At 40.5% G+C, this 11,478-nt stretch overlaps 1 protein-coding gene across 1 annotated transcript; it reads right to left on the bottom strand.

The window, feature by feature from the left end:
• Positions 1-27: 27 nt before the first annotated feature.
• On the bottom strand, positions 28-10,758 carry LRRC75B (leucine rich repeat containing 75B). The gene is made up of 4 exons (XM_018557395.1): positions 10,338-10,758; positions 9,614-9,742; positions 2,134-2,246; positions 28-832 (listed from the first exon to the last, which is right to left on the bottom strand). Exons 1-4 carry the CDS (start codon positions 10,602-10,604, stop codon positions 361-363), a joined length of 981 nt encoding a protein of 326 aa, XP_018412897.1. The 5' UTR covers positions 10,605-10,758; the 3' UTR covers positions 28-360.
• Positions 10,759-11,478: the final 720 nt, after the last annotated feature.

Below are 11,478 nucleotides of genomic sequence, written 5' to 3'. Positions count from 1 at the left end.
CCTCGGGTTGGTGCGCCCCCCCCCCCCCCCTTTCCGCTTTTCCTGACACTGCAGTTCTGTCCCTGCCCGGCTGCAATCACTGGCCTCTTTTGTTTGGGGATTAATCCACAGAACACGCAGTGATGAGGCCGGTGCTGAGCTGTGATGGGCTGCCTTGCCTCCGGGCTCCCCACCCAGTGGGTGAAGATGAGTGGGGCTATGGGGTACCTTTATCTGGTACCCCCCCTCCTTGGCTGAAAATATACTACCTATTGCACAGTGAGTGTGACATCCAATCTCTGCTTATGTTAGATGGGATCAACACTGGTGTGAGGAGGGGTGGTTCGGTCCCTCTCTCTGTGCTAATGACATTGAGGGACCTCACCTGTCCCAAGGCAGTGGGAAAGACATGGAAACTCCTTCTGACAAGTCACTGTCCTGTGCCTCAGGGATGGTGGGAAGCAGATTCTGTTGGCACAGGCGGCGCCTCAATCCTAAAAGCAAAGGCTGAGGCATTGAACAAATGTCCACATTGTTGCCCAGGTCCACCCAGGCCAATGAACGAAAGTTGGTACTGTCTTTCATGACTTCGCTAAGCTCCTTCAAGGTGGCACAAGTAAGCCGGTTTCCATTGAGTGCAAGGTGCGTAAGATTGGGGAGGACTGCAAGAGCAGGCATGGCCTGTGCCAAGGTGATGTCTGTGAGGTCAGCAAAGCTTAGGTCCACACTTGTTAGGCTGTCTGCGTGGCCTTGCAAGTACAGTATTACGCGCTGCATATCTCTGGATGACAAGGTGATACCAGAGAGATCCAGGGTCTCTATTTTTGAATTCTGCTGCAAGCTGCTTTTTAGACTGTCAGACAAAAAAGAAAAACAGTTTAGGTATGTTAATAAAACATTACTCAGAAGCAGCAATAATTGCATTGAATGCATAAACCCACTTGCGTCTGGCAGAAATTGTAACACTAAACTCCTACCACTGTAACTGCTATAGTTTCTTGTGTGCTATGTGGTGCAAATGCCAGGTATCTATTGTCTGTCTTTTTCCCCATAGGTACTTTTTTCACTGCCATCATACAGTAATTTGATATGGGGCCTGATGTAATGAGCAGACTTTCCTTTTAGTACAAGGCTCACTTCAAGTTTTAGAACATAATAGCTGGCTCTAGATTGAAAGAGACAGTTGTAATTCAGTAACACTAAATCACAAAAAAGTGGTGTAAGGACTATATCTGTAGTATATCCTGACAATTACCCATCATAATCCTAAAGTCAACATACTTTCATATTATTGTGATAAAATGTTTGATTTTACAAAAACAATGAGATGTTCTATTTCATGAAATGACATTAAATGCAATAACATACTAAATATTTTCCTTTTCTTCATAAATCCTGCTGATGGACCTGCCCCTCCAGATATAACAAATTCAAACACACATTTATTACTTTGTCATGAATAAATGTGAAAACCATGAAGCACCCGTTGTGTTGGGAAAAAAACTTTATTTTGCATCCTTACTTCCTTGTGTTTTGTATATATTAGAATAAACCAATCTTGTGTTCTTGCTTAACTTCTTTGACATGAACATTTAGGAGATGATTGATACATTTTCTGCCCAGCCATATGCTGGCCAAATGCTGTTCACACAGCATTCTTGCTACCTATGCTTCTCCGCTCTTTCTAGTGGTGAGAATGCATGCAAACAGCATTCAACCAGCTTATGGTTGTGCACATGATATATAAATCATGATTTATAAAATTACCTGCATTTCTTTTAAAATACAGTAATCTGTGCAAATATCTAACTAAAAGAAGAAACTTGTAATGGGCTGCCTGTCATTTGTCTTTGAGCTCTGTGCGAACTTCTAGTAGGGTCAGTGAGTCAATTATAGAAAAAAGGATAAAGATTCTGAGAAATTCTCATTTTAAATTGTTGCTATGGTTTTAGGGAGGCAAACGTTGAATTGTCTGGCAGTTCTAAAAAGCCATAAATTACTGCAAATGTGAATGGAAATGTAATAGCATCACAAAACGGGTTGCACAACAATCAGTTAATTTTGTATTAATTTAGAACAATCCTGGAGTTTCCCCTAATTTTCACTTATTCATTTTTTTTTTGCCGTGTTGCCACTTTTTCTCTGTCAGCTCACCATGCCATGCTTTTCCTCCGAGGTAGACTGTGCCTATGCCATTTGGAATGTGGGGTCAGGTGGTAAAGAAGTTGCCGGCAAATACGGTCTGTGGACTTCATTGGATCATGGTCCTACAAGAATGTAAACTCAAATAAAATTATGTATATAAGCACTTCTAAAAACATAAACACATAATGGAACATTATTACTACACAGAATTCATACCATATAAATTATAAGAACAACATTGTAATTTTAGCATTAATAAAATATATCCGTAAAAGTATATCTGATTTTTAAGTTTGGGATAGAGTAGATAAGCCTTAAAACCACTGCCAGGATTTTATTTTGTTGTTTGTATCCCGTTAGGGAGATTTCCCCTTCAGTTCCTGTCCTGTAGATACATCAATAAGGAAATCCTCTCAGACAGTTGCTATAGTAACCAATGTCCCTATTGGAAGATTTCCCCTCTATTACTGTTCCAGTGACAACTCAAACTTTTGGATTTCCCTCACATTCTGTACTGGAGACAAGTCACCAGGACAAATAGAGAATGAAAAAAGAAGTAATAGAAAAAGTGAGAAAAAATAACCCTTCTCTAAATGTAGGTTTTAGACACACTTTGACACCTAGATTGATAACACATCTGTCAAGTCTACCTTGTGTGTATGTGTGTGTGTGTGTGTGTGTCAATTATTTATATATATATATACTCATTTCGGTGACTCGAAGTGCATCCACTGAACTAATCACATTGACTCATGCAACCTCTTACACACTAAGCGCAGTCACTCATTCATGCAGGTTTGCAGTTACAGTTGAATGACTTACTTAAATTTACAGGTACTTTAGTTAAATATTTTTTTATGCCATTCTGATGCTTATTTAGTCACTGTGAAAATCAGGGATACAATCTAAACCTTGTATAGTATATAATGCAGATTACACAGCTAAATGTTTAGACATTTGTATGTGAGTGTGTGCACATCCTTTCCTTACCATAAATGTTCCATACCAAACTATATGATTTTGCCCTGCCTTTCTGGAAAGCTGATGCAGACATGAAACTATAGTAGAAAATGATAGCTCCCAGTCTATTATTTTTGTTATTGTTATTTACAACATTTTATTTATATATGCAAGGGGAAAACAATCAAAAATTAAAACTTCCACTTGACAATATGTGTGGGCTATGTAGGCGCAGTGCATTCTAGTCCCTTGGATTTGCTTTTCCTTGCCACATAGAGAAACTGTGAGGGATTGCCAGCCACTATTATTATTATTATTACACAGGATTTATATAGCGCCAACAGTTTGTGCAGCGCTTTACACTACTACTACTACTCCCAATCCTCGTTATCAAGATCAGAGATTTCCTTTCGCCAGGCCTGAAATTAATTTTGTACATTTACATTTTTATCAAATACTAGGTGGCCCTCATCTAAGCAAATACAAAAAAAACGTATTTGTAACTATACAGTGAATTGACTATAATAAACAAAATGTAAAAAATTGTAGAATAAATATAACATAGAGTCCACATAAAGTGTCCTTATATATTCTACAATTCTGTGAGATCAATGAAAATGACCCAGATCTTTTCCCGAATTGTACCACATAACATTGTTATATGACCCTCCATTTACTGTATAAGATTGACACACTTGACTCCCACACTATAGGTAGGTTGATTAACCCCCAAATCTGTTCCTTCCTCAGATACTCATGGCTCAAACATGTATAACAGTTAGTAGGTGGACTGTTCTGTTTAATTTATTTAACTGTTTTACTTGTGTTACTGTTTTACTAGTTATAGATATTTTTCTGTATTTGTTTAGTTGAGTGTCATCTAGTATTTGACACAATTTAAGGCATATTAATTAAAGGTGGGCAGTTAACACTAGAGTAAATTATAGATTTATTTAGATTGCACAGTGCCGGGGTTAATATAGCACATTTAAATTTGCCTTGGAAATAATCAACCAATTATGAAGGTTACTTATTAGCTGTTTCCCATGTACATCTTTTACAAAGTTTAAATGTGGATGGTCAACTATGATAAGTGCTGTGTTGGGAAACTGAGCCTAAAAGGCATGTGCTACTTGTTGCCACTTCCTAGAGGAGGCTTCCAACCGTACATATGATTTGAGAATCTGATTTTCTAGGAGTTGACAAAGTAAAACCAGTCCTGGTGACTGCCTACAGTAGGCGTGCCCATTAGGTAGATCGTGATCTACCAGTAGCTCTTAAAGCTGATGCTGGTAGATCACGAAGTGTGTGAATGGTGGCCCCTTTATTCCATTTTGGTATATTTATTTAGCTGTGCACACATGATTACCTATTTGCCTGAGTCTGCTGAGCCAAGCTCCCTGACACCTTTCTGGTGGATACTGGTGGTTGAAGTGCTATGTATTACATCAAAGAATATTAGTTTACACCGCCTGTTGCACTGCACTGTTTGTAAAATACAGCAAGGTGAGTCAGGAGAGAGAGCGGGGAGAGACAGCCCGGAAAGAGAGAGAGGAGAGACAGCCCGGAAAGAGAGAGGGGAGAGACAGCCAGGGGAGCGAGCAAGGAGAGACAGCCAAGAGAGCGAAGAGAGACAGCCAGGAGAAAAAACGAGGAATGACAGCCAGGAGAGTGAGGAGAGACAGCCAGGAGGATGAGCAAGGAGAGACAGCCAGGAGAGTGAGGAGAGACAACCAGGAGAGAGCGCGGGGAGGTTTTTTTTCATTGGTAGATCTCATGTAGCTCGCTATTTGAAAAGTAGATCTTAACACAAAAATTGTGGGCACCCCTGGCCTACAGTTATATCAGTAAGTTTAGGTGACTCAAGGAGGACTGTGCTTTCCCATAAGGAAGTATAATAATCCCAGTCTGTTGTGTAGATTTGTTACCTATTCCCACTCATTTGTAGCCTAGTGAAATACGGCTGATGGAAATTAGTACAGCTCTACCATTTAAAAGCTGATAGAGCTTATGAATGTTATTATAAATATAACTTTTAACAAACCAGTTTGGTATCTGGAAGAGTTTGGCTATAGTTTTTTGTAGCCAGGGAAGTGCTAGGCCTCCGAATAAAGTAGGATTTTTAAGTGTTACATATGTCCTGTTCTTTCTGTCTTTTTAGAATTTTCTCCAAAGAACATTCTAAAGTCAAATAGGGACATTTCTGAAATATTCACAGTGGTATGTACACAGTGGGTCTATGTTGGTGGGAATAAAGGACTTGCGGTCACTAGTAATTTTTATACCTAGTTACCTAAAAGTTTAATTGTGGATAGGAGGTAATCTGGGGGATCTGTTGTGGGTCAATTTGGTCCATATAATCCAGATTAATAACCTGATTCAGCGAAAACATCAAGAGCCATCTGTGAGGTAATCATCCTCACAAAGTCCTACCTTTCTTTGAGGTATACCACCTTAAGGCCTACTATTTGGGAATGTTACTGTATTCTAATTGCCAGCGATTCTGTGGTGCTGGTACTAGCAGTGGCCATAACAGCATTCAGGTCTAGTTCCACGCACAAATTTGTGCAAACTATATAGGAGCCTAGTAAAGCAAGTTTGATAATTTCATAAAAACCTGACCAAAGGCGAATCTACCAAGGAGAGCCATAAGAAAGGGCCAATTCATGGCATATAAGGCTCTGCCCAAAGAAACGATCATGCCTTGACAACTGTTATCATGTGGACATCGTATATTTTGTATTCATCTGCAGAGATTGATTGAACATTGTACATTGAAGAAAAACTTTTTTGTCTGCTTGTATGATAGATGTTATGACGGCACACATACAAGTAATTATGACATCAGTTGGCAGGAGGGAAGTTGGATTGTAGAAGTCACATTTTTTTCACACGCCACATGGATTGGCTTTACTGAGGACACATCATGTCAGACTTATGTGACTGATTTTATTGACTATATCACAAATGTGTTAAAATCGGATGGTGCTCATACCAAAACATTTCATAGCATTTCACACTCACTTACAAAAAGAAATTGATAAGATCAAATTAGTCCAGAGGCCGGCAACAAAATAGTAAATGGTCTGAGGGATAAAATATATTAGAAGACTGCAGGAACTTAATATGTACAGTCTTGAGGCAAAAAAAAAAGGGAAAGAGGAGACCTGATTGAAACCTTTAAATGCATTAAAGAGTGTGAAGAGAGTACAGGAAGACAGTATTTTTAATATTAAGAGGAGATTAAGAACACAGTGACATGATCTTAATTTAGCAGGAGAAAAGTTCAAAACTAACCTTAGGAAGTAAGGAAGTATTATTTTATCAAGAGAGTAGTTGATGCTTGAAACAGGCTTCTAGCAGAAGTAATGAGCAGTTCAACAGTGAAAAGTGAATTTTAACATGCTTGGGCCAAACAGACATACAAATAAGAAAAGGGTCAGACTCGATGGATCACTTGGTCTTTTTCTACTGTCACTCTTTTATGTTTCTATGTCTCAATAAGCATATAGGGGGCTTGACCCCATTCCAGGATGACAGCCAATGGGCAATAGTCTGACACTAGCTTGGGTAGATAAGTGGCTGACACTACCATCAGGAGTAGGCTGCTAGAAGAAATGCTACATTTATACGTGAAAGTAAATAAGACAAAGAGGAGCAAAAGTACTGACGGCATATATCGACAAAGCATAGTTTTTGCATCTGTTTAGCGCAGGGGGTAGTGTTGGAAGTTTGGGACAGGCTCTGAGAAGTTATTTTGACTAGATAGAGCATAATGACATTAATGAAGTATCTAATCCAAAGAGAGTAGGCATGTTCAAGGGTGGCCATGAAGTTGGCTGCATCATAGAGTGTGTCTACTGGGTAAGAAGGAGGATATAGAATGCTAATATAGTCACTGATTTAGCATCCATTGTGCAGAAACACATATCTACTGGTTCAATCCTGTTTCACATTAAGGAGTGCAAACTGACATTGTGCTTAATCAGGATTGAGAGTACTGGGAGTAAGCAGCATGATAAATCCAGCCAACCCAACCTTGCTCAGGTAAAGCATTTATCTGCCAGTAAGATGTCTCTCCTGCAGGATCACAATGTCTGGGTGTTGCTTCTTGATGTAAGTTATAACTATATATCTTTAAAAACCTAATATTCAGATCATGCATGTTCCAGCTCAAGACCTTCAATTGTTTATTGTCATTGTTTATTGTCATATGTCATAAAGGACAACAATATTATGTACGACTAAGCCATCAGCTAAGGCAACAACTAGTGGTGAGACGAGCAGCAGCATTTAACAACTTATAGTACAAAACAAACAGCAGACCTAAACAGTAAAGAGGAGCTAAACCCTGTGCTGGCAGAAGAGGTACAGTAGGCTTACAACAAGTCTCCTACTCTGAAATTGGATCTCCTAAAACAGTTCTCTTGGCCCTGTGAGTGCTTTTGAAAGGCTGGGATGGACTATTGTAGTGGCAACATGTTGGAGCTATTGGGGGAAAGCTCGTTCTCCATCTTGCTAAACCGGGTCTCTTTTTCAACTGTTTCAACATGCTGGTGGAAATCAGTGGGAATGAGATAACCCTTTTGTCTTGTTCAATTTTGGTAGTAAGGCTCATTTGGCAAGTGGCTATGGCATTGAGAATCTTGGCTATAGCCTCACTGGTGGTAGACAGGTAGAGAAGGCTGCAAGTAAGGTAGGCCCAGTTCCTCGGACTGTGTGTGTGTAAATGTGTGTGTGCACTCTATCCAAAACATAAAAAAAAAAGGTTTTGGCTATAAATACATGTTCAGATTCTTGCCTAGGCTCAATAATGACTGGTTCGTTTTCAACTGTGCATAGCGTTATACTGATATCAATTTGTGTAGGTTCCTCAGGACCAGTTCTATTGCTGGAAAGCAGAAGCTAATATATTCACAAACCACTGCTTTTTATAGTGCATATTATACAAGTATGTATGTGATTTGAAAACTAGTATAAACTGTACTATTGCTCTTATTTTATGAGAATGAGGTAAGAATAGCAGCTGAAATTTTCCAACCTGATCATTAAAGATTTGCTGTGCGAGAGATTTTCTGTGATCTAGGTCACTCTTGAGTGACCTATAAACAATTTGATTGTGGTCAAAGTATCGAATGATGACCCTCTCATGTCTTTCAATACTGCAATAGGCTGTCATTTCAGAGAAATGTTTTTTTTTGTCTTTATACAAGTTTAGCGGAAACTGGTAGGAACTACCAGGCCAATACATATGCAGGTGATAGGTAATGCTAGGTAGAACACAAGTGTTTTTTAAGCTGTTTTTGTCATCTTTAAAAAAATACCACAGCATTCCCCCAATGTATTAGGCATGCTTTCTTATTTTAAAAAACTAGCTTTCGATGTGGTTTTAGCCTGTCAATCTGTCCCTCCAAATAGAGCAGAGGAGGGGCATGGACTTCACTTTGGAAGTTTGAAAAAAGACCTTTACATTGACAGAAGCAAGGACTTCCCAATTAAGAAGAATGCTTGGCCACAGGTAATAAACACATACATTCAAGGTTACCTGATGCATTCAAATTATAGCTTATGCATTCAAATTAACAGCTGTTTATTTAAGCTTAGCACACACATTTCCATTAATATCCAGTTACTCTAATTTTATTTCATTATTTATTTAAAAGTGAGCTTTGCTTTTAAAAAATGGTTCTTAAATGTATGTATTAAACTTTACCATATGCTAGGTAAAATTAAATATATAAATATACACAGTATGCCCACACACACCTATCCCTCTATTTGCTTTGTTTCAGAGTTCTTGAAGGCCAGCACAGAGGGTTAATTGGCGGAATAAGACAGCTATTCCACATCACCTGTGTGTCGTCTGCGTAGACAAGATTTTATAGTGGACTGCATCCTAAATTAGGTACCTCGGCTTATATTCGGGACGGCTTATACTCGAGTATATACGGTATCTGTTGCATTAATGCATTCTTCAATACCGTGGTCATTTTAATGTTATACGTAGCAATGTATTCATTCACTGCATTCAACATGTCCGGAAAACCATCTTGTTCACATCGTTTGTCTTTCCTTTCTTCTTACTCTGTCCCCATCAGTGTTTGATTCTCTGCCACCCCTCCTATCGGTGCTCACCTCCTCCTCAGTCACTCCCCTACCAGTCTCCACCCTCACTAACTCTTCCATGTTCTTATCATTGATATTCAGTACCATTCTTGGTGTTTCTGGAAGGTTTTCGCTCTAAGCACAGAGAAAGCTGAGAAACACACTGGACAGACTAACTGACAAATAAATATAGGCCTATTCTCCATATCGCTCACCGCTATAAGAAATAACAGTTTCACACTGAACACAGGTATAACATTTTTAAGAATATAATCAGAACTATTCAGAATATGATTATGCTACAAGCCGTGGAGTCCCCTTATTGAACAGGTTCCAGCGTTCTGAATAAGAGATGTATCATTTCCAGGAGACACACAGCTAATGTCTATTGTGTGCAGAATAACTGAAACATATTAACTCTTACCTTCCTAGGACACTGTAGCTCCCTGGCCAAGCTAAGCAGCAGTTCATGGGAGATGGGGTCCACCAGGTTGAGGAAGGTGCCATGTCTATATAGGATATCATTGAGGAATGTGCCCTCCACGCCCAGGTCCTACAGAGACAGTAAAAGGGGAGGTCATCACACTCAGGACCAAGGTCATGCAGCAAGACTGATAAGAAGACTAAGTTCAGGGTGAAGATCAATGCTTGTACTTATCAGCAGGTACCTTCTTTTAGGGCAATGCCCACAGTAAAGGAATGTTGATACCATTTTCCATAATGAGCCCTAAAAGTAACAGGGTTTTAAAAGAAAACTCTAAAATAAAGTCAGAAACCAGTACTTTAGAAAGATTTAGGCTGATAGCCCTACAGGAAACCTCACAGTGCTGTGCATGTCATAATTCAATAATAAAGTGCTGAAATCAGTCTTTTTGACTGCTTTACCAGCAACTGAATGGGCAATACACTCAGGAACCAGTACTTCCGAATAAATCAGGCTGTGTTGCCTTACAGGAACCATCTTACAACACTGGGGATGTCAGGATTTCAGGATATAGAGGCAGATAAATGAATCACCCATTTTAGTTGGGAAAGAAGCAGCCTGGAGACTTTCATTTGTCTGATTTGGGTTGGAGAAGTGTAAGACCAAGGTGGGTTTGGATACATATTTCTAGCTACACGATAGGCACAGTGATGGGGTTTCTTACCTTGCGGAGCAGTTTGAGGATATGCACAGCCCGTTCCTGCTTGTGGTCCCGGAGTAACGCCTGAATGTCCCGTATCCATTCTGCCCTCCTTACATACGGAGCCGGTTTGTTCTTTCTTAACACCCCGGGGATCCTCTCTGAGTTCAGGATCAGCGATGTGAAATCAGCACTTCGAGAGCCTGTAGGTTCCCCTCTCAGGGGCCCCAAGTCCATTACGTCCTCCTGGTCATCTTCCAGACTGCTCTGTCTGCTCAGCCGACCCCCCATCACCCCTCTGCCACCCTGTGCCCACTGCTACAGGGGTGCCAGCTATGCTCTGTGCAATGGAACTACCCTATTATGCCACCATATTCCATCGCTGTCATTATTTTCCTCTATTCAAAGATGTCCACACCCTGGGAGAGGGTCCCTTTGCGAACGTGTGCCAGTAGTAGTGGCCCCTGGGTACCGATGCCCACATGCACTGCACCCCTCCTTGCTGGTTAGGTGACACGCTGGGCACAGATGTCAGCCACAAAGCACACGTAGCCCTGGGAGCTGTCCACTGCTGGTGCTGAACCGCGATCCACCTCCCGTTGTATGGCACGGCTCCTCTCCACTGCTACCTGCCCCTGGACGTCAAGTCATTGAGCTGTATAGGGCCCGATCAAGGTTCTGATTCAGGTTCTGCTTTGTAGATTCGGTCTGAGTCTCTGTCTGCAGCCGCCTGTCTTCTGTTTGTTTATATTTCAGCTTCCCTTGGCTGGCCAATCAAGAGCTGTGCTGTGCATAGTGAAGGGGGATGGTGGGTAGCAGTGTGTCTGGAGAGAGGGGCTGGCAGTGTGTCTGATGAGAAAGTAAGCAGGGAGGGCAATATGTCAGGGTGTGACGGAGAAGGGGGAGAACAGCTGTCTAGGGTGGATCATGTTTCTGAACAAACAACTGGGAATGACATTTCATTTTTCACTGCCCCTTAAAATGTCTAGAGAAAAAGCAGCAGATGTATTGCTAGCCTGATATGAATTCTGCTTACAAGGATTTACAAGGACTAATTGATACCCTTTGCCTTTTTTAGTCGTGGTGGATATGATTACTCTATTGCTTGTGTGTGTTGTGTTCTTAATCACCAAGATCTTTGCGCTATATAATATAGTATATTGTT

The sequence above is a fragment of the Nanorana parkeri genome, unplaced genomic scaffold, assembly GCF_000935625.1.
Source record: "Nanorana parkeri isolate BGI_ZX_2015 unplaced genomic scaffold, ASM93562v1 scaffold282, whole genome shotgun sequence".
In the NCBI taxonomy this organism is placed as follows: Eukaryota; Metazoa; Chordata; class Amphibia; order Anura; family Dicroglossidae; genus Nanorana; species Nanorana parkeri.
The sequence above is the reverse complement of the archived record's forward strand: the minus strand, read 5'-3'. Positions and strand labels throughout refer to the sequence as shown.

What these genes read in the sequence shown, in the direction of transcription:
- LRRC75B (XM_018557395.1), bottom strand. Translation starts at nt 10,604, where the DNA reads ATGGGGGGTCGGCTGAGCAGACAGAGCAGTCTGGAAGATGACCAGGAG. An exon ending in AGCTACAGTGTCCTAGGAAG is followed by an intron (nt 2,247 to 9,613) that starts GTAAGAGTTAAT and finishes ACATTCTTGTAG; the next exon opens with GACCATGATCCAATGAAGTC. An exon ending in CGGAGGAAAAGCATGGCATG is followed by an intron (nt 833 to 2,133) that starts GTGAGCTGACAG and finishes TTTGTCTGACAG; the next exon opens with TCTAAAAAGCAGCTTGCAGC.